Source organism: Sander lucioperca, chromosome 13, assembly GCF_008315115.2.
Source record: "Sander lucioperca isolate FBNREF2018 chromosome 13, SLUC_FBN_1.2, whole genome shotgun sequence".
Taxonomy (NCBI): domain Eukaryota; kingdom Metazoa; phylum Chordata; class Actinopteri; order Perciformes; family Percidae; genus Sander; species Sander lucioperca.
Window position 1 is genome coordinate 2,158,012 of NC_050185.1, and position 24,489 is coordinate 2,182,500.

Consider the following 24,489-nt stretch of genomic DNA (forward strand, 5'->3'; position numbering starts at 1 on the left):
GTTCCATTTGACGCCCTTGCTGCCACTTCCTGTAAAGGCGTTACTGCGGCTACGGTAGGCAGGGGTTTAAATGTCGGCTGCACTTGATAAATGTAGATGGTAGGTGGCAGCAGAAGGCTTGAATCCTGGGCCACGTTCTGCCTCGACAAAACGTAGCAACACGTTAATTTAAACTGAAACGGGGGTGCGTTGGAAATCCTGCTGTGGGCGTAAGCGCTCTGCCTTTTTATTACCACGAGTTTACAGACAGGTCTCTGCTGATTGGGTAGCACCTGTGACACAGCCACTAAACCAGAGACACAGCCACCAAACCAGAGAAAACATAGCTCAAAGCGGTAACACTTTACTTGAAGGTATCGACATAATCGTGACATGACACTGTCATGAACGTGACATAAACGTTATAAACAAGTCATAAACGTTTATGTCATCTTGTTTAATGTCAAGTTGTCTTAATAAGGACACTCCAAAGAAATGTAATGTCAAGTTGTCATTACAAAGACATCCCAAACTAATTTAATGTCAACTTGTCATGACCAAGACCACTTCTGGTAATGTCACTTTGATTAATGTCAAGTTATCATAATCAAGACAACCCAAACAATGTCAACTTGTCATGACAAAAACCAAATGACCCTTAATGACAGAAGTCATAAACGTTTATGACTTGTTTATAACATTTAGGACACGTTCATGACAGTGTCATGTCATAGTTATGACAGTGTCGACAGACACGATTATGTCCATACCTTCAAGTGTTACCCTCAAAGCTGTTGCAAACCGTTCCAAGGAAACCTAGCAAAACGGTGCACACCGTTTTGAGATTGAACGTGCCACTGTTGACAGCATGTTAGACAGGATTTAAGGATTTAAGAATAATACACTCCCCCACCACAAAGTGGGTTGCAATGGCAGATATGTGCGTATTTCCGCTTGTTGACTCCACAGGAAGTGAATCAACTGCAGAAGAAACCTCTTACATAGTATAGTCGTATAGTCACGTTATGACTGACAGTATATGAGACATCCACGTCTTGTTACGTATAGTGAATGTCACCAGATGAACGGTAACACGGTTAATTGTGTAACTGTGTTATGCTGTGATTTAGCAATAGGGCTACAATAACTAACGTTAATCAAAAAATATTAAAGTTTTGTCATGGATTAGTTGTGTCAATGCTATAATGCACAGCATCTTACACGTTATACTTCAGTGTCTCTCAGAGTCAGATCTCATTTCAGCTAATTAGTTGAGCAGGTTCCCTATAGCTAACTAATGTTAATGTTCAATCAAAGAAGCACCACAATACAATGACTTCCTCAAAATCAAAGTGGTGTGTTAATGATTACCTAGTCTTGCATTGCAAGACCTTCCTCCACAACGCTGTGAAGGAGGGTCTGGCTAGTCCACACAGCATTCTGGGATGAGAGAAAAACGTGCTCTGGTTTATTGGCATTTCTTTAAACCAATCACAATCGTCTTGGGCGGCGCTAAGGATGGAGGAACGGTGCCTCTGCAAAATAGCCTCAGAAAGGAACTTGTTTTGGTGGAACATGTGTACGTTCAAAAGTTGTTTTAGTCATGGAACAGAAAACTGGACAGATAGTCTAGCTAGCTGTCTGGATTTACCCTGCTGAGATCTGAGGAGCAGTTAACCATAGTCCTCACAAATCCACCGGAGTTTAGAACGCCAACACTAAGAAAGAGGAAGGGCATCCGGCCAAAAATAAGGGACATCCAGCGGAATTTCCGGCAGCACCGGAACAATCCCAGAAAATGAAACGTCGTTGATATAGACTAATGATTACCATGTATGTCACAGCAGTTAGCTTACCAAGTTGTCCAGCTCTGGATCTTCACTGAAGAAGGGCTTGTGTTCTCGCTCCTGCTGATGCACAAAGTTTTCAATGTCCACATCAAAGCTGGCTGATGTGATGCATTCAGATCCCTGCGTGGCCTGCTCACATTTCTCAAACAACAGCGCCAGCAGAGGGAACAACGGATGTCTGAGGAAAAAGAGAGAGAGAGAGAGAGAGAGAGAGGGACAGTGTGTGTCACTGTGTATATATATGTCGTCTCTGATCTTAATTCATGTCTGAAATGTTGGTGCATCAAGCCATAACTGTAACTCTGAAAATATTAATTTCACTGAATTTCCAAGTTCCATGAGAAGGTAATAAATGCATTTTAGAAGATTTGGCCATTTTGTGTTTTGCAACATTTTTTCCTACATTTCCCAGGAATCTTTTTCACAGTCCCAGATAAATGGTGTGAACTCTCAATCAAGGGCATGTGTGCTGACATAAACTAGCCAACTCTGCCTGTGTGATTGTGCATGTTGGAGCGAAGAAGAAACACATGCTCCTTTATTCTTACACCAACAATCTGACATTTGCCATTAACGTTTAACATGCAGCTGATTTTGTGTCTGCAATGAAATTCTATTGGATTAATGTGATGTGTGTCTTTGTTTAGCCAGTTACCTTTGAGAATAAGACAGAGACCAAGGAATTCAAGTTAGTAACTGTAACTCTGTGTATATTTTTCCTTTAAAGCAGCATAATACAGTTACTACAAAAGGTACAGACTACAAATATATTACTAATGTTACATTATTCATCCCAATAACATATCACTTGAGTGCTTCCATTAATGGATTATCATGACCAAGGACCCATAACATATCACTTGGGTGCTTCCATTGATGGATTATTATGACCAAGGACCCATAACTACACACACACACACACACACACACACACACACACACACACACCAAGCACAACCTCTCCCAGCGCAGCACAGAACTAAGTAACGTGTTTTTTTGTGTTTCTCTGTCTGGGTTGTCTTGCAGGTCTCTGGGCGGACTCAGTCAATCAGTGCAACTGGGAGCACCTGGCCAGTCTCCCAGGAGCCTCTAAGATCTGGCTCTCTCCAGGAGCGGAGCGAGGGTTCCAGACCCAAAAGTTTCCTCAAAAAGCCCTGAATCTTTTAGGGTTTTAAAATAACTTCATCTTTCATTTCCCCTCAGTCTCTCTGACTGGACCAGCAAATCAATGGAGCAAAAGTTCTATTACTGGGGAAATATCAAGATTAATCCTGTGAGCTCTACTGCAGCAGAGTATAACAAAAATAGGTTTTACGATTAGTAATCCTGTTTACGTCAAATTCCTACCATACCTATGTAGCCTAACTTCAAAAAATAGTTACATCAGACAATTTTATCTTCATGATTTGTTGTGTTCTGGTTTCAGGATGATGAAGACAGTTGGAGAACAATTTGATACAAAACAGGATGTAGGCTCTACAGGATAATTCTTTTCCTTGGCAAATATTGTGTTTTTCCTAAATGATGTGCAGACTTTTAGGCATTCTATTATCTGAATGCCGCATCCGATTATCGTGAAATATAGTGCACATAGCTGTGGTAAATGTGGACAAAAATCTCTTTGGGGGAGCTTGCCCCCAGACATCCCTAGGTTTGGGCTGAACCCTGAATGTTTGCAATGTCTGGCTCTGCCCCTGGCTCTCTCCATTATCCGGTCACCACGTTTCTTTTTGGTTGGCTTCGGCCTTGTTACTAGTTTAGGTTCTACACTGTGCAACACCTTTCACTCATCTTCTAATTCCACCTGCTGACACACACTGATTAGCATTCCTTCCAACTTTAGTAGGCTTTTCATGTATTTTCATTAAATATATGTTATACCCAGGGTGCGATTTGTGAAAAAAAAACAGAGGGGGGATGTTTTCTGATCATGCACAACAAAACAAAACATGCAAAACTATGGATATAGTGCCACTCGGCCAGCCATGCCAAAACACTTATTTATGAATTTCAATATTCAATGGAAAATAATCTCAAAATGAAATAGCACAATGTGGTGTCAACATAAAACACAGCGCTTTAAAGCCGGAGAGAGGAGTTCACTTTCACCAAAGGAAAAAAATGTTCGTTCCTCAGGAATGTTTTAATCCAAATCACGATCTTTTTTGTTTTGGTGCCTAAACTTAAATGTCATCGGCACATGACGCTCACTTTTTCTGGCTAAACTCCACTACCACGGCCCCTGAAAGGACCGTCATCTGGCGGTGTCTGTACCCGGCTCACAGTCACCTGTTGGTGGCTGAACAACTGTTCTCTGACACTATAGACTGTTCACGTTACAGCGCTGTACTTAGTTGAAAATACCTTTAGGTATATAATATATGGTCTATTGGTGAAGTAGCATTGATCACTTTGAGGGGGGAGATACATTTTGTCCCCACCGGGGATAAAAATAATTCAGCAGACGCAGGGATATATAAACTAGAAAGGGGGAAATCTCACGCATCCTCCCACCGGAAAATCACACCCTGGTTACACCTTTTAGTTGAAAACTGTGTATGTCCTGTCTTTTTTCATGGCTCATGAGATGAGCCGGGTCATGACACCTCCTACTAACAATGAAAGGACAATATGTACACAGTTACAATCATAATGCTAATAAACACAGCAGTAACACATGCGCCACCCAGACCAGTGGCTCTGCCTGGCCTTCTATAAGGAGAAGTCAAGGATCAAGGATGGTGTTTTAAGCCCCCAACATCGACTTCAAGGCAGCGCTGCGACCGTTGACTTCAAGGCACCTAACCCTAACCCTAACCATATAAGATTTTTCGCCCGACAGCGACGATATGTAAGCCTGCTCTCATAAAAACAGACACAGATCCAGTATATGTATACACACATAAGAAAAGTCCTTGTGGCTAAGGTCCCCCATGACTACCAGGCCCTGAGTGTCTATGGCAGGTCCATTCAAATGGCCCTGAAGCAACCCCCGAGTGGCCCAGCCCGTGTCTCAACGGTCCTAACCAGAAAAGCAGAGAAAAACCTAGAAAAAACAGAACAGGTTTAACAAGTCTACAGAAGTTCCTACAGAGTAGTACAGCTCGTGAATGCACACTACGCCGTAGCCTTGCAACATTCAATCCAGAATGCAGCATGTTGTTTTAAATAATTTTTTGTATGTAGTGGTAACGGCAGAAGTAGTAGTGCTGTGGTACGAACTGAAAAACATGTCCTTCTCAACCCTGAAGCGCAAAATTGAGAATGAGAAGCGTTGATTTAACCCTGCCTGGACGTTTGATGTGCCTGAATCAGATGTTACAATGGAAACAATGAATAAACATTGTTTTTTATTAGATTTAATTGTGTTGGGTTAACATTTGTCATTACATGCTACCAATAATTAGTTAGTTATAATGTGTGGCCCTGCTAAATTGCTTGGTTTTAAACTCTGGCCCAACTGAATTTGTAATTAAATAGCCCTGGTCTGTGGTCCTTTAACCGTACACATGTGAAGACACATTAATGGTCTATCAATAGAGATTTACTAAATAGAAAAATGCAAGAGAGAAGACTTCATATAAATACAAACACAAGCCCCACTCCAACAGCCTTCCCCAACGACCCTCTCACTGTACTATTGACAGTGTGGCGGATCCATGACGTTCCCTAAAGGACATGCTGAACATATGGACAAGGTTTTGCCAGAGATCAAAAATAGATCTTTCAGTGGATAGGATATGGACCAGTGACAGCGCTAGGCTCCACAGTGTCACCTACATTGTTACAATCTGCCTTTTATAGGGAATGTCACTCACATAAGATTCCCCAGATACACTGTGCAATGGTCCATACTGTGCTGCTGTACAGTACTGTATGTAGTACATGTCAAATTATTGAGTATTTCCACTTGGTGGAAAGCTGCTGCCCGAATAGGCCAGGGTGACAGAACACAAACTTAGACAGGAGACTGACGCAGAACAGATGAATATATTTGCCCCTAAGACCTATATTTTATGGTGGTGATCTCGGTTCTCTCCCTGTTCTTATCCCATCCTGACTTTTTTTTGTCCATCCTCTAACACGCTTTCCTTTGTGTTACCTTTGACTTAAAGGAAACCCAGGGGTACTTCTCTGTATACTGTATGTCCCTGTCAAATCAATGAATGATGAGGACTCTTGGCAGTATATTACGTATATAACCCCTGTAAGCCGCTTACTAGTGGCATATTTCATTATTTCCACATCCAGTGGCTTAAGCTGTATAGGGTATACAGGAGGGCTTCTTCAGGGAATGAAGCCAAGTTTACTTGGGATGTTTTTACCATTTAAAATCAGCAAAAAGAAGTGACATACAAACTATTCTTAAAGATACAGTAAATTTAGGATTTGAAATACAAGATACTGTCATTCAAACACAGCTCAGAGCTTGAAGACATATCAAGGACTGTTTCTTCATATTATTCATATTATCGAGCATTTCCCACTCTGATTCTAGGTTGCACGAAAGCCTCTATGTGTGGAATTTTAATGTGATTGCAGCATCTTTCAAATGTATCTGATTGCACAATTTTCTATTAGTAGGAATATCTAAATAATGGTGAATATTGGTGCAGTCTATGTGTTGCTTTCAGCCCATTCATGTCCTGGCCAGATCTGTGAGGGGAAGAGGTGTCCATTGTTGTCACATTGTATATTTTGAGACTAACATAACCTTAATATCACTGGGTTAAAATGGACCCAGCGGGGTCAGTTTCCATCCATCTTCGTCCGCTTATCCGGGGTCCGGTCGCGGGGGCAGCAGTTCCAGCAGGGGACCCCAAACTTCTTTTTCCCGAGCCACATTAACCAGCTCCGACTGGGGGATCCCGAGGCGTTCCCAGGCCAGGTTGGAGATATAATCCCTCCACCTAGTCCTGGGTCTTCCCCGAGGCCTCCTCCCAGCTGGACGTGCCTGGAACACCTCCCTAGGGAGGCGCCCAGGGGGCATCCTTACCAGATGCCCAAACCACCTCAACAGGCGGGGTCAGTTTGGTACTGGTTAACTGTAACCAGTACCAATGGGTTGTTTATCTTATTTTTATATTACTGCTGGGTTTCTGGTAGGGGTGCAAGATATATCGACTCATCGTTATCGCAATATCATGTTGCGCAATATTATATCGAGGGCTGCAAGATATATCGACTTAATATCGTTTTCGCAATATATCGAAAGTGTCGCAATACGTAAGTATGCAATATTTTTTTTATTTTGTGGAGCGCTGCGTCCCATCCCTTGGCTGTGTGGCTGAGTTTTGTCTGATTTAGAGCTTGCTTGAAATGCTATAATGATCATCATTTCATTGGCCAGTTACCGTGCCACTTGCACGTCAGTGCAAGGGTCCACTACGTGTCAAACCCTATGGAGCGTACCACTTGTGTGCATATTTCGAAGGGTGGCAGTGTAAGTGAAGAAATAGATAGAGACAACAAAACGGAACGAATCAGAGAAGAGAAAGAAAAGTTGTGTCCTGTTCTCTTTATTTATTTTATACTGTCCAATCAGTAAAACATGTCCTGTTCTGTAGACATGGTCCGTATTTATTTATTTTATACTGTCCAACCAGTAAAACATGTCCTGTTCTGTAGACATGGTCCTTATTTATTTATTTATTCATGTTGGACCAGTCCAATATGACCGTCAGTTGAAATAAACCTTGTGTTGTAAGAAAAGTTGTTTAATTTGTTATGAATCTATTTTGATGCCTTTTTGTAATTTTACATATATTTAAAAATATCGAAATTAATATTGATATCGCAATATTCATAATCGATATCGCAATATCACATTTTGTCAATATTGTGCAACCCTAGTTTCTGGATAAAAACAATCCTTGTCTTGGGTGGTTTTCTGCCCATGGGTAAGTTTTGCATCTGTGCAGTGGTAGTCTGGATCAACTGAAGTACATCTCCAGGATGTCAGGCTTTGCCCCTCTCCTCTCTCAGTGTGTTGCCGTTCAATAAAAATCTGTTCCCTTTGGGAAACAACAACAAACTTGTAGCTAGCAAGCTACACGCTGAAAATGTCAAGTTTTTAAGAAAATGTGGATCGTGCAACAAGACATGCCTGCTTGGTTCTTTTCTGGGAATGATAGTAAAGATTTAGAATATGTTTAGGTCATTTCCTCTCTAACTGGGAGGTTTTGGGACTGATTGTGGGATTGCTGTGGACGAAGTACACACAGAGATACACTGGTAAGAGCCAATGAGGTTTAACCATGTATCAGCTAATTTAAATAGCACAGCGCTGTGGAGATGTGTGGAACAACTCGGAAATCTTCAAATCTAGCAAATTGAAGTTACTGAAATGTAGCGTGCCTTCACATCTAACCTCTTTGGTTCAGTTCAAATGTACTCTGTGGTTTCAGTTTGTTTAGGCTATGGTTAGCAACCTGCATATACGCCCTGATTTGGGTAAAAAAGGGTATTTTGGACAGCTCTGGGTCACTTGCATACCTGCAGTTGATTGCCAGGTGTGAATATTAGTGTGGAGGAGGGTGTCACTAAAAAAGGGTATAAAATCTACATTAATGAACAGAATGCATGTGTTTGTATGTAAAACTGATTTTTGCATGTATTGGTAGTTGTTTGCTTAATGATTGTTATATTTTTGCCACACTGTGCCATTAGTGTGGACATGTATGTGTGTATATTACAGGGAACTACACTGACATGGAGGCAGTCTGGGCCCCTGCTCAGGCTCTAACCCATGCCTCTCATTTGCAGCCTTTAATAGTCGTCCATATTATACTCTAATCTGCCTGATCCCAATTTAATGCCGCTCCCCCAGCCAGACGTGGCAGGAATACTAAACAGGAGGGTCACGTGCAGAATGGAGAGCCTACGCCTCATCTGTTTAATGTCTGCTGGTGGTGGTGGGGGGGGGGGGATATCCAGGTGGGGGTGAGGTGTGGGTGGGGCTATAACCGAGAGCAAACAGGGTAACTCTCAGCACTGCAGATGGTGTCTTAAGAAGTTATTTACTCTGACATTGAGCCTCTGTGTTATTTTTATCAGAGAAAGTGGTTCATTCTGCTGATGCAGTGCATCATGTAACCTTCTTTTTTTCTGAGTGTTAATTTCTACAAACAAGAAAGAACACGACATGTCCGCCCACTAGTGTCAACAAAACGACACTGTGTTTGAGTCGTGAGTTGCTTTATAAAGATCACGCAGACATAGAACCAGTAACGCATCTTTTCACAGATAGCTGCTGTCAAGGTGATGTGACACTGCAGGGCCTGAGGACCCAGGGGCATTGTGGGTAGAGCTAACAGAGTACACAACGCTTTTATTCCCTGGAAAATACATAGACTACTGTATGTGCATGGCAGAAAAACACCAATAGCTGAGGCAAAAACAAAGCAAATACAGCAATTAGAGGTGACAATCCATATGATAGCAGAATGTCTTCAAGTCAAAGAAGAAAAGTATATCGTAGAAAAACTGTGTCATGAAAGATGTTAAATGTATGTCACAGATGAATTAATAAACATGTTTAGATCATCAACAGCATACCAGCATACCAACAGCATACCAACTTCTCATGTTATAATGGGAAACGTTTCTTGTTTCAACAATTCGATTTTGTTTAACACCAAGAAAGTTTTGTGATATAAAATAAATCAATATGTTTCTATAACAAGAAAAGTTTCTTGTTAAACTGTGATCATTTGCTACTGTATCATATTTCAATAACATGAACAAATATTTGATATAACTTCTTATTATAACGTGAAAAGCAATTGTTTTCGGTTGTCGCTGCTGCCACATTATGCCTCTTGGCACGCTCTGTCACATATATCAAGATCTGGATATTGGTCCCACTTTGTCTTTTGTGCCACTCTATGAATTACAATCTGAATAGTTTCATTTTAAAAACTGTCCAGTGTGAGTAAAGCTTTATTACCTGAGCCAAGGAGGTTATGTTTTTGGGTTCAGTTTGTTGTTTGTTTGTCTGACAGCAGCATTACAGAAAAACTACTGGCCCGATTTCATGAAACGTGGTGGAAGGTTGTAGCATGGGCCAAGGAAGAAGCCATCACATGTTGGAGCAGATCCAAATCACGGGGTTGATACGCTCATTATTTTTCACTTTCATTAACATTGACAGATGTTAAAAGGGTAATTTCAGGTTTTTTTTTAAACATGGCCCCATTTCCACATGCATTTGTGTCTAATAGACTGATGTGACCAAAAATCTTTGAAATTGCTCCAGTATTGAGCAAGATCACAGTGACAAACCGGCCCGAACCAAGGTGCCATGTAACCTCACGGGGCAAAAGATTTCCAGTGCCGTGGCTCAATATTTAAATGATTTTGACAACGTGGATGAGATTGATGAGGGTGCACTATTGCCCCACTAGGTTACATTGCAGCTCGGTTCGCACCGGCTCATCACTGCAGTCTCACTCAATACTGGACCAAATTCATAGATTTTGGGTCACATCAGTCTATTAGACACAAATGCATGGGGAAATGTGGTCCAGGTTGTAAAAAAAAAAAAAAAAATTATAGTACTTTTATGTGACATTAACATGATCTGAGATCTGAGAGTGAACCAAGTGAATGTTGCATCTGTATTTTATTATAATAGCAGACTGGTATGTTAATGCACATCCATCTCCCCTAAATCCACATTGCTAAATGTGTAGTTACTTTTTACACGATGCATCTTTAATCCTCTCCAAATCCTTCTTTTTACAGCTTTTACAGCTAAACATACAGCTACCAAGTGAGCCTTCTCATTTGTCAGCTATGCTCTTTCTGTTCTTAAACAGAAACAATAAAGCATGTCTCGTTTAATGACGCTGAGTCTGATTAACATTCACAAACAGCGAAGAACATTAAACTCAAAGTGCATTTGTTCAACAGACTTTGTTGAGCTGAAATGTTTCTGAAATCTGTCAACGGGTTAACATACATGACTGATACATTTATCTAGACAACAACAGCTTTGTAAAAGCTTGATGTGGAGCCATTTGCATATAATATATCATATTTGCTTTTTCTATATTGCTGCTGCAATTCAGCTCCTGTCTTTGCTCATTTATAGATGTGTCAAACAAACATTTCTCAAACCTGTTATGTGGAGCCATTAAAACAAAAGTGCTATAATTAAAAACATTAAAAATGCATGTTTTCAACCTGTCATTCCGCTGCTGCCGCAAAAAAAAACCATTTAGTTTGGTGTGTTTTGCAAAAGTGATTATATTCAGCTTCCATGGAGATACTGTACACAGAGAAAGCGAGAAAGAAACATATTTCATGCTGTTCTCTCCTTTCTTGAAAGCTTTCAGCTGAGGAAATCTGACATATGTTTAAGATCATTATGGGTTTCTGAGATTAGCTGGAGTGTCTGTGCTCTAGGGGAATTGTAAACTCTACCTTGTCATCGGTGCTCTGCAGCTACCAGCCAGATTTGGAATAAATGATGTAAAAGGCTAAAGCTATCAACATCTATCCTTGACCACATATTGTGCACAGTTGGACCTTGCCAACTTGGAGCGAGGTAAAAACACTACCTTTCGGCGCTTTTCTATGACCTTTACACAGGAAGTCGGGATTAAGGTAGATGGGGTGTGAAAAGGCTTGCATTTTTATGAACGGGAACATAGCCGCATGTGTCTGCATGTGCGTGTGTGTGTGTGTGTGTGTGTGTGTGTGTGTGTGTGGCTGGGTGAGTGCATGGTCACGCTATGTGTGCTTTTTCCAGTCTCCCACTATCTCCTGCACCCATCCTGAGCCCCCCCATGCCGGCTGCCAGAAGCGGCAGGTTCTATCTGCAGTGCGGCGGAGTGGAGATTGCCGGCTGGGGGATCATTACAAGGGCCATAAAAGAGCGATTTACGGGACGGCCAGTGAGTGGAGTCAGCACGGTCCCCACCCTCCGGCACTGCATCGCACTGGGTCACCAACCAAACGCCCAAAATGGAGAATCAGAGGCCAGCGGGGGAACATGATGACTTAAATATGAAGGTAAGGGACGTGGCAGCTCTAGTAGGCATCTGCTTTATGGTCGGTGAGTCACAGGCTGAGGGACGAAAATAAGCTGCCACTTGATTTTTGCAGTTTGATTAGAGGGCAGTACACTTCAAAAAGGAGGTTGAACACTGGTGTAACATTTAAAAACAGGCTGTTGTTATGTGAAAGGTGTAAGCTTATACTTGCAAGCTCATACTTGTTGTCAGTTTCACCAAAGACGTCAGTAGTTTACTAACTGGCTGTGATACTATTCTGTAATGAGCTCTCACATCGTTCACCTTCAGAATTGTAATCAAATGCGCTTCATTGGTTGGACTTAAATTCTACATATATGCAACGCATTCTCATGAATGGGTTTGTATGATGTCGTAGGAAAGCGTACGCACAACAATTTGTATGATAACAGTCACATGATGACCGGTTACATGACGGTTAAGTTTAGCGGTCTTTACAGTTAAATTTAACCGACAAAAGGCTGTCATGCAGCGACGACAGTTTAGACACCAAAACAACTAGTTAGGATTGGAAAAAAAGATTGTGGTTTGGGTTGGAACACCGGCCCCCTTAAGTGGTACTCCCGGGACACTAACACTAACTCCCTGCTCCCCGGCTTGAAAGCCCTGTGTTTTAGGACCCAAACATCCCCCCCGACCTCCTCCCAAGAAAGATCTTCACGGTCTTATACAGCAGCAGTCAGTGTGGTGCATAGTATTAACTACATGGAGAACATACGAATTACAGTGCATTACTTTTCGTAGCTATATGTATGAATGCTTCATTATGCTTCCATCATGAATCTTGAATGTAATTATTTACATAACACATTGTCAAATAGTCCAGGTCAATCTGAAAAAGAAAATGTACAATAAATGGAAACAGGACTTCAACAAACAGACTCAGGACCGAGGGCTATGAAAAATGGACATTTGATCATCTATTATTCCATTGTGTGTGCTGAAGAAGACTGTGGAAGAAAGCTCCAGAACCGCAACTGAATAAACCTCTTGGTGAGAGTTTTTGTCAACTACTGTTTCCTGGGTCGATGCACTTCCAATCTCTACAGGAATTATTCTTTAAGTTTGTCACCAGAATTTGGATTTTTCAGGTTTTCTCCCAACAATGAAAAATGTTTAAACCTGCAGATGCAAAGCCAAAGTCTATGCAATAAGTCATGTTTGCCTGCTTTCGTAATAATCTGGCAGGCCACCAAGGGGGGTGCAGAAAGAGGTGGGGGCGGGGTTTGAAGGTATGTGTTTATGTGGGTGTGTGTGTGAGTTTGAGAGAGAGAGAGAGAGAGAGAGATGGAGGTCTCTCACTCTCTCTGCTCCCCACTGTTTGCCAGCTTAATCAGGCCTGCTGTACCCCCGTACATTAGAAGCCAGTTTGTGATGGAGTCCTGCTGCGTTTGCTCCCGACAAGGCCCCTGTTTCCCCAGGCTACATGTCTGAAGCACACCCTGCATGTGTGTGTATGTGTGTGTGTGTGTGTGTGTGTGTGTGGGGGGCGCACACGCACTCACACACACACACACACACACACACACACACACACACAAAGAACCTCCGGCACTATCTGAATAAATCCTGTCTCCTTATTCTCTACTTTTCAAACTCCCCTTTTCATTCTCATGCCTGGCCCTGAACTTCACTGGGGTTTGGTTCCTCTGAGGCCTCCTGAGCCAAACAGCTCCATCCAGTCTGTGGTTTGTACAACATCTTTCCCAACACCAGCCGTGAGCAGCGACACGGGCTGAGTCTACAGTTGCCTGTGTGAAGTCCACAGCAGATGTACACAGATGGGACACGAGTATGAAGTGTAGCTTTCTCCTAACACAGAGTACACTACCCTCACTTTACCCTAACTCACTGTCTGCCTGCTACTAATGAAATTAATTAATTCCTTAATTAATGTATTATAATTAATACACAAACACAAGAAATGATATATGTGTGCACAGTATTTTCTTACCTGCATGTGTATGCATGTATGCACACACACACACACACACACACACACACACACACACACACACACACACACACACATTACAACCCTTTTTTGTTGTTATCAACATCATTATATTCATTCATTCATTATATCAACTGCCTGCTCCGTGTAACACACAGTATCAGAATCATTATCACTGTGACTTTTTCTGCTTTTGAATGATTGTTATTATTTATTATTTTATGTGTTTTCCTCTTCCTGCCTCCTGCTCCTCCTCGCACATTCTGTACCTGCACATTCCTCCTCCAAATTTCTGCATACATGAACACACAACACACTTTCATCATTTACATTCATGCACAGAAACACAGATGTGTTATTGTCTGTATATTTTGTTACACCTATGTGGGACCTTTTTGTCCCATTGCACTAATAGACACACATAAGATTCCCAGCCCTAGTGGTGTGTGTGTACACCCGTGCACAAACTAATCAGTGAAGGATGTTAGAAAAAGTCAATCATATAGATTCCGCATCTAGCAAAAGCTCTTTTCATTGGAGAAACAAAAGAAATGAAGATAAAACTTCAGTCTGAATGACTGTGTTTCCAGAGGGCATTACTTGACAGCTGTGAAGTGCAAATGGTGTTCTACTCTCTTCTGTGTTTTCTCTAGGCCAATCTTGTGCCAAGAACAGATAACATGGATTACTAAATTGCCCAAGTAAAAAACAAAACCGTGGACTTCCTTTCTCATCCTAAGTCAAGCAGTGAGGAAACTCATAAAAACGGATATCTGAAAGAAACAGCCAATAAAACCACTTGAGCTTTGACACAGTTTCCTGCATTCAGCAGCGGCTGAGCACCAGCACACGCTGACCTGCTAAATGGAGGAGGCACAGCCTGTTTCAAGCCCGTCAGACACCCAGAGCCTTTGCCCTGTTGGAAATGCAGCGCAGTGGTCCAGGATGCATTGATGCAGTGTGGCAGTGAGGATAAACAGACTTTATGGTGCATTACAGAGGCAGAAAAAAAAACACACAGACGATCACAAATGTGGCCAACGGCATCCTCGGATGTGTCAAATTAAACGCATTCCCTCCTGTTGTGTACGACATGAGAGGTCTTCAAATCGTCTTTTATGCCATCAACGACAAGTGCATACACAAGCATAAACACACCCGAGGATGGGTAGAGTCCTGTATGTCTTGGAGCTTGGCGACTGTCAGCATGACGGCATGAAACCCCTTCCCACAAAATACACACAAAACCTTCAATCCAGTCTCAATGCAAAATAGCCAGGGTGACCAGCATGGGAGAGGCTTTCAGCAAAGGCCCACTATGGAAGGGAGTGAATGGTAATGTGCACCATACAGGGCTCTGCACTGCAACACGGCAGCTTTGTAAAAGGATCCCACTACTGTCAAAACGCAGAATAAATCACATTTGAATCCTGTTTTCTTTCACTTTCGGAAGGAAATAAAATGTGTTACATATCACAAAAAACTGTTTCTTAAGCCAAGAGTGCAATATGTCTGATGCATAGGTCCTTCATAATTCATCTAAAGAACAGATTGCGTCCTTTATTCTAGACGATGGTAATAGCTCTCTGTCTGGAATAGTGTGTAGACCATGGAAATGTAGTGTATTTGGCTCTTACTGTACACAGCACACACTGTGAGGACTTGTCAGTATGAAAACACACACTCGTCTTACTGATTATGATTGATTCCCTAGGTTCTCTGCATGTAAAGCAAGCAGTTAACTCAAACAAGCGGCAAACATAAAAGTGGGACCTTAAAACAGCTCCTCTACCCGAGTTGTTTCTAAGCATCACAAGGACGTTTCTGTTTAAAAAAAAAAAGGACTATTATGAGGTTTCTTTCAATTAAGTGCATGTTTCCGTCTCAGAGCCGAATCAGCTTCAATCAGCTGCAAATGCTACAATTCGCAACCTAAAAAACAAAAGCCTCACTGTCTTTTTAATGAGATGCAGAGAATCCAGAAGGATCTTTATAGTAAATGCCACAACTCATTAGGCTAATTACCCTATCACACATTTACTCCGCTGCTAATAACTAAGTAGGCAGAGAGACAGAGAGAGGGAGCAAGGAAACCACACATCTCTCCATAAAGTCGGCATTCTAGCAATTAGTGAAAAGAAACATTAAAGCCCACGCAGACTTCCTGAGCAGAATAATTAAAGAAAAATGGCAGAGATGTTGATTCTCTGTGCTTCTCAAAGTCGACAGCTCCTATACTGTATGAGCACTGTGTAGAGGCAGGAACACTGGCAGATCAGACTTCTATTAAAATAAGAGTGCTATTTGTGTTGTTTTTTTTGCACAATGTGACTCACTGTGGGAGACGGTGACTTGTGAAGTCAAATTTAATTGCATTTTTAACACGGTAACAAGGTGCGTTTAGTCATTAGCTCCTTGCATGGGCAAAAAAATAATTCCGAACATTTTAGTGTGCTCTGCCTCCTCTGGGTACGAACAGCGAGAATTTCACTTAAGAGCTACAAATAATCATATTTTAACAGCACGTGCTGGTGAATCCTGAGCTGGTGTTGCTCCCTGAGCTAGGCGCTGCCTCTGACGCTGTTGATCACTACATTTTAATTGGCCATCATACACATTTACAGACTCAGCTGGCTCTATATTCTCTATAGCACCCTATAAGATTTAAGTAACTCATGCTCCCATCTTATTTTATTCTCATCCTGTCGGCTCACGTGAAGACATCGATAATATACAGCTGTACCAGTGCCAGTAGTCCTTACCTAGCTACTGTCAGGGCACGCCCTCATACTCTGCTTCTGACTGGCTAGTAGTCCTTACCTAGCTACTGTCAGGGCACCTAGCTACTGAGCATGTGCGACTCCCAACAAAGATTGAACAGAAGTGAGATGTCTCACTCTGTAGCTAAAACAGAGAGCTCAACACACAGGGTGAAAAGAGGAGCTGCAGCAATGTGCAGTACAACAAATATATGGTGTTTTTGAAAATTAAACCTATTCTGGTACGTCTAAATACAATTATGAACCTGAAAATGACCATAATATGAACACTTTAAAGGGATTTTGTTAAAGTGCTACTAAACTGCTGGAGTGCCCCTTTAAACATTTTAGTAAGTAAGTAAGTAAGTAAAATTTATTTATAAAGCGCTTTTCACAGATAAAATCACAAAGTGCTGTACAAAAGAATAGGTAAAACAAACAATATAAAATGTATATACATATGTAAAATTAAAGTGACACTAGTGAAAACCCATCAACCAAAGGCTTTCCTAAATAAACATGTTTTCAGATCCTTTTTAAAAGAGACAACAGAGTGTGCCAGACGCATGGACAGGGGCAGGGCGTTCCACAGTCTGGGAGCAACAGACTGAAAAGAGAGGTCCCCTCGGGTCTTATAACGAGTCTTAGGGACTACAAGCAAGTTCTGGCCGGAGGACCGAAGAGTCCGGCCAGAGAAATACGGCTTCAAAAGGTCCAGGATGTACTGTGGGGCCTGACCATTTAAGGCTCTGAAAGTCAGCACTAAAATCTTAAAATCAATCCTGAATTTTACAGGGAGCCAATGGAGAGCCGACAAGACTGGAGTGATATGAGACCTTCGAGGGGCATCTGTTAAAAGTCTAGCAGCACAATTTTGAACAATTTGGCTGCTTTTGATCAGTTTGTTCAGTGCAGACTTATTCAGACAGGTAAAAACAGAGTTGCAGTAGTCAAGTCTTGTTGATATGAAAGCGTGAATTATCATTTCCAGATCCTTCTTTGACAAGATGTTGCGAATTTTAGAGATGTTCCTAAGATGATAAAAGCAATTTCGGACAAACTGTTTTGAGTGTGTCTCCAAAGACATGACCTGGTCAAACACAACCCCCAGGGTTCTGAGGCTGGATTTGACAGAGGGGCCCAGAGAGCCAAGGTGCTGTTTGATCAGCGTTATCTTATGGTCTGGAGCAAAGATCAGCGTTTCAGTCTTGTTTGAATTTATCTGCAGGTAGTTAGTGGCCAACCAGTCTTTGATGGAGGACACACACTCTAGGAACAGAGACAAACGATGGAACTCAGCATCATTAAAAGAACAATACAACTGGACATCATCGGCATAGAAATGATAATGCCCACGATAATCCATTTGAATTTCTCTGTCCATGTAAAATATCATACCAGGACAAATAAAGAAATCCATATTTATGTTAAGGTAGTTAAAGGTGGAGTCTGTGATTCTGGAGAAAGATTGTTAATATTTTAACTCAACAAGTACAAATACCGTTTTTACTGTCCCTTTCACTTCTACTGCCTTTCTCTTTATACATCATGGCCTTCCCCCTGTCCTGTGCACAATGAACAGAACAGTGTTGTGTGCTTTGGTTCGAGTCGCTTTGTTAGTTTCCCATTCACAGGCTGTTTATGAACCAAGCGGCAACTTCCGGGTCTGAAAAGTGAAGCCAATGCAGAAGCTCCCTAAACCTGCTTTCTAATTAATTTCCAGCTGGGGGCGATTCCACTGGCTCCAAAAAGAATTCTGTTTTTCTAAAAGTCTATGAGAAGATGACCCTACTTCTCACTTGATTTAGTATCTCAGTAAACATTTTTATAATGAGTTTATGGTCTCAACTGCTAGTTTCAAGTCTTCTAAAAAAAAAAGATTTTAAAAAAAGTGTATCGGATTAGAATCGCAGACTTAAGTTATAGAAGAAGTAGTTTCACTGCTTGACACCAAAGGGCTGTGTTAGCACAGTAGCTCACCAAGTTCAGCATTATGGGACATATTCTTATTTTTGAGTGAGGTGAGAAGATGGATATCAATCTCATGACTGTGTGTTAAGTACAGAGCTGAAATCAGGACATGGGTAGCCTAGCTTAGCATAACAACTAGAAGCAGGTGTAATAGCTAGTCTGGCTCTGTCCAATGAAATTCCAACCAATTAACAGAGAGACAAATATCTAATGCCCGCAATATGATAACAGGACTTTGGGAGGCTGTAAACAGTCCTTGTACCCATAAATCAGGATGCAGCCTTTCAGTTCAACTATGGGCCACTTGTCTCTAACATTGTTCAATTAGGGGCCAATGGAGTTCTACAGGTGTGCTGTATGGGACCCTGTTACTTTCAATGTCTTTTTTTAACTTAATTAAAATTAATTTAACTTATATTTTCATCCATTAAAGGTACAGTAGGTAAGCCTTATAAAACTACCTTTCTGTCATATTTGCTGAAACTGACCCTATGTTCCAGTAGAACTACATGAAGCAGGTCATTTAAAATAAATCCAGCTCCTCTGGCACCACCTACAGCCTGTAGTGAGATTTGAAAAAATCCACCGCTCCCTGTTCAGATGCACCAATCAGGGCCAGGGGGGGTGTCTAACTGCATGTCAATCACTGCTCATGCACATACATGCATTCTCCCTTGTGGGGGGAGGGGCTTAGGAGACCGTTTTGGGCTTTAGCAGAAAGGGGGGAGGGACTGAGAAGTTGTCGATGTTCACATTTTCAAGTCCTGGATCTTCGCAATCCTACCTACAGCACCTTTAAAGAGTAACATTTATTTTTAAAAATATTTAAGGGTTGCATCTGAGTGCCGGTGTATTTATTCTCAACTTATGGTACTTTAAAGCCATTTGGGGAAAAAATGACTTGAACATATGTTCTGTGTTGCACTACAAGACAGGGGATTTAATTAAAGTTGAGTTAAACTGCTTTTGTTACCTTACAAACATGTTGACAGCACGTCATTTCTGTTAGACTGCCACCTACAGTACGTATTTGGGTTTCTCAAGGCGCAAACCTGTGCCAGTCAGAAGCCATGGAATTAGAATTGGATTTCAAGGGCTACTTGTTTAATTTAAATTGAATATATTATGTTTCTGTGTTTTTAACTTGTAGGTATTAAACTTGAACATGAATGAGGCCCAATAGCGATGGTTTGCATCCCTCACCACACGCAGGCGCATTGACTATTATTAAATAAATTATACAATGTCATGTTTATTGATATTTACAAAAGCTTTGTAATGATATTGGTATTTACAGTCAATTTATACTAGCCAACAATATAACGGCCTACAAGTCCAGCTGAGATGATTAGACCATTAAACACACAACTGTTTGGATCCTTTACACTTTCTACAATGGGAGGAGAGTTCTGCATTGAGTATTGTTACTTTTAATACTTTAAGTACATTATCCTGATGATACGTACATACTTTTACTTAAGTAACATTTTCAATGCAGGACTTTTACTTGTAACAGAGTATTTTTACAGTGTGGTATTAGTACTTTTATTGAAGTAACGGATCTGAGTGCTTCTTCCACTGCTGTTCCTAACATGTAGAACTATTTCTTTATTCCACACATTGGCTTCAGGCTTGTGCATGTGTATGCTTGTACATTGTCCTCCTGTCTGTTGCAGCTCAGTGTAGTTTCCAGCACTTTCACCACACCACACAGCCAATACACACTGCAGCAAGTCCTCTTCTGCTGTGCATGTTTAACACAGTTTTACATTAATTAACACACCCAAAAATGCATACACATATCCCAGCTCTTATAGAGGCACTCCAATCAAGCAGCGTATAAAGGTGCATTAGCATTATTACCATTAATATATTCTCTCTAGAAGACAACAAAAAAGCTAGATAGAACCAGAGACCACATTAAACTTATAATAACCATTATTACTGCTAACATTCCTGCTTCCTGTGTATTAGTTTCCTGTGTGTGTGGCTCAGGGAAGGAAGAGGAGGAAAGTGGAGATCCAGAAAGACCATATGGAAGTGGAAGAGGGGCGGATTTGGACTGAGACCCCCCCCCCCCGCCACACACCACACATCCCCACCACCCCCACCACCACTACCACCCGGAGCTGCTCCAAACATGTTTGCTCACATCAAAGGCAGCCCTGTATCTCAGAGGAGATGCTGAGGACTTTACAGCAGCTCGCCTCAGGCCTGAGCACGGAGGCTCGCACCGCACCAGACAGCACTGCTGGGACCTGGGGAGCCCGGACACCCGGCCCAACACCGTTTGCAGTGTCATGGTTACAGGACGGGCTGCGCCAGACGGCGCAGGGGCAGCAGGCTTCTCAGTCCGCTCAACTCATCTAGAAAGCTGTGGGTTTGCTGCCTACACCGGCTCGATTAAAAATGCCTGTATTTTGAATAATTTACTTCATAAATAGATAATACAAGCTCATTATAAGGGCGCATCAATATTCCAGTGATAAGCTGAGAGAGCACTGAGGTGTTTTTTCTTTACTGGAGTTTTGGGTTTCACCCAGCAGTGATTTTTCTTGCTTATTTTCAACAGCTAACAAGGTGATGTCTTCCAGGGCTTCTACATGGTTAATAAAAGAATACGATGGGGAACAAATGTCTGTAGGTGATCGTGATCTGTAAACATCCTAAAATATATAAATAAGGGTGACAAAAGACGAAAAAAGGCAAAAAGTGTGAAAATTGTCAGACGACATTTCCCAATGTTTCTACTAATGTTAAAGTTTACCTAAAGACCGTGCACTAAAATGTTTGGTAACTTCTAAAAAGATTCCCAATAGCCTCCGATAAATTTGACTGGACCTAGACCAAGAAGTATTTGGCAAACTAGTAGTTCAATTCCAAAATATATCTCTATCTCTTAGAGATTGATGATGACTGTTGGTGTGAAAGAGAAATACATTATTTTTTCTTACAACTTAAGTCTGGAACCTTACACAAAACAACTCTGTTTGCCCGATGAACATTTCTTGGTTTAAATGTGGGTTTTTTTGGACTGGAAAGCATTTATTCATTTATGCATTTATTCATTGTCTCCCTAATAATGACATTAGGGGGTGGAGTCATAAGAGGCTATCACACTTTAAACTGTGCAGAAGTCAGAGAAACAGCCTGACTGTTGCCAGTATATCAAATGCTTATTTTAAAGTCAATTTATTAAATTCAAAGAAAAGGAAATTGAGGGTAGCTCCTTTTCGCCTTTGATGAGTAAAAAGCAATAACTGAAGGTGTTCTTTGCTTTATGAACGACACTAAGTGAATATTGAAGTAGGCACCCTTCAAGTGCAATTTTCAAAAGCCTTTAAGTCATGGTTAGTTTAAAAGAACATATTAGAAACACCACTAGTGCTTGTGGCCTTTAGAAGCAAGTAGCACATCAAGTCAATTTAGTACAATTTCTTAAAGCAGCCATATTATGCTCATTTTCAGGTTCATAATTGTATTTTAAGGTTGTACCAGAATAGGTTTACATGGTTTAATTTTCAAAAAACACCATATTTTTGTTGTACTGCAGTGCTCTCTCTCACTGCTGCAGATCCTCTTTTCAGCTGGTCTCTGTTTTAGCTACAGAGTGAGACCTCTTTTCTTCTTCTTCTTCTGTACTATCTTTGATTGCACTGCACATGCTCAGTAGCTCAGATGTAGATCATGTCAGCTAGCTAGCTCCATAGACAGTAAAAGAAAGGCTGTTTCTACAACTTCAGTCAGTTACAAGGCAGGATTAGCTGGGAGACTTCTAAATGAGGGCGCACATGGAAGTAGTTCTTTTGTAGATTATGGTGAACTTGTGTGTGTTGTAGCAGTGCTTTGCTATTGAGAACGAGGTAGCATGCTAGCGTTAGCATTAGCGTTAGCATGCTAACGAGCTAATGGTTGCGGTCAGCCTGCTCGTTTCGGCACGGCTTGTGACGTCACAAGCCGTGTCGATTTTGAACAGCTCACCCAGAGACTGAAGGCAGGACACATTCAGAAACTGTATCTCACTCTAAACAGCATGGATGGATTTTTTTCAAAGTTTGTATGTGTGTGGAAGCACCAGAGACACAACATAACACCCCAAATCCCAGAAAAAGTGATTTTTTCATAATATGGGCACTTTAAAGCTAGCATGGGGCTACAGAGAAAATACAATCATTATTTCAAAAGGAAAAACAAGTGAATGGAAATTCCAGGGCAGAATGGTGCACTTTGCCAAAACCAGTTTGACAAATAGCCACATGTATTCACCAAAAAACAGTGTTTACTAGTCGCAAAACAAAATGGTGTTGTGCGTCATTCGCCCAAGAAGACGTAGAAATATGTGAACCTCTCATGGGAGATTGAACCAACCTGTAAACGGCCCTCTTGTCGGACTCAAGCTGGGCCTGGGGGTCAAGGGTCACACTGACAGAGGTATTTCCTGCTGCAGAGGCTGCTGGGATATGGACCTGTGGGGTCTTGGTGTTCTGCTGAGTGGTGCCCGTCATCTGGGGACACATGAAACAATAACAAACGGACTTTACATTTAAACTATTTAGTTTTAGCTTAAGAGTTGAAGCAGGGGAAAGTGAAATGAATACTTTGGTTCCGAGGTAGTAATAATAAAAACTAAGAGCGTACAGCCATGCTAGCACCTCTGTGAAGCTGTACAGTAATTATTTACTTAAAGAGCCCCTTTTTTAGATTTTAGTTATATAGTTTTGGTGTATGTAGTAGATGTATAAAGTACATAAAAACAACAATTTCCCTCCAAATGGAGCTTTATCTCCCACAGACTGCACTTTTTCTTAACTGCCTAAAAACGGCTCGCCCACATTCCTGTTTAAAATTCTTCCATTAGTGATGTCACTGATTGAGAAAGCCAGCCCAGTTTTTCATAGGTGCTGCCTGAGCAAGCACAGCCCACCCAGTGGCTTGTTGGAATTTGGTTGACCAATCACAACAGAGTGGGCCAGCTGACCAATCAGAGCAGACAGGGCTAAGTGTTTTAGACAGAGGAGCTGCAGCAATGGGCAGTATGAGAAACATAATCTGTTTTTTTTAACATCAATGCATGTACACCTATTCTAGTAGACCCCAAGAGTAGAACGCTGAAAGGTATTATAATAGGGGCTCTTGGAATGCTGAGGGATCATAGGCAGGCTGGGGGAACGCATATTAAAAAAACTCATAAAGTGAAATTTTCATGCCATGGGACCTTTAAACCTGCCCCCCTATTGTCAGTCAGGCCAAATGTAATAAATGACATAGCCAAAACAATCAATCAATTCATCAAAGATCCTTACATAGAATTCTTCTGCATCTTGTAATGAACGAACAGATGCTTGTGAGGTCTAAGTCATTCCTTAATCACTTTTCAAAAGCCATAAGATGCAACATCATCTGATGCCGAAAGACTACAAATGAGGATGTATCTGGAACGAAGCCCTGTTGCTTGACAGGTCAGTAGCCTTGTAATGTAGCTGGTAGGCAAAATGAATGAGAATAGATCCAGTAATCGAACAAGTCATGCTCAGGTCATATATTGATTCCTGTTAAATGAAAAGTGTTCAATTAGTATTTGGCAACTCAACAATGTGTTTACAAATGGCCACACTGCTGAAGCACACATCCTGTATTCCTCTGCTCTAATGAAGCACAGGACCACTGGTGGTTTGACAAGGAATCATTAAAAAAACTGTTCTCTCGTTATTTGTGTTGTAGGGTGGCCGGGAGGGTGACATGCTTTACGAACACGATTTGTTGTTTTATTCATCTCGTTTCACCCCACTTTCATCTCTCATCCGTTCTCTCTGAGGAAATGAGTCTAACAACCCCCACTGCCCGCGTTTCTTTTTTTTTTTTTTTTTTTTGAGTCAGGGTGGGGTGGGAGGAAAGCTTCAAATCTTAATCCCAGCACCAAATGGGAAATAAATTAGCTT

The 24,489-nt window shown here is 41.4% G+C and overlaps 1 protein-coding gene across 1 annotated transcript in view; it reads right to left on the bottom strand.

Moving 5' to 3' along the window:
• Positions 1–24,489, bottom strand: part of pknox2 (pbx/knotted 1 homeobox 2) — a 116,461-nt gene that overhangs the window by 22,019 nt on the left and 69,953 nt on the right. The window contains exons 4-5 of the mRNA XM_031311025.2: positions 22,919–23,055; positions 1,836–2,007 (exon numbers count right to left, since the gene is read on the bottom strand). Coding sequence (XP_031166885.2) covers positions 1,836–2,007; positions 22,919–23,055 — 309 coding nt within the window. The remainder of the gene's footprint in view (positions 1–1,835; positions 2,008–22,918; positions 23,056–24,489) is intronic.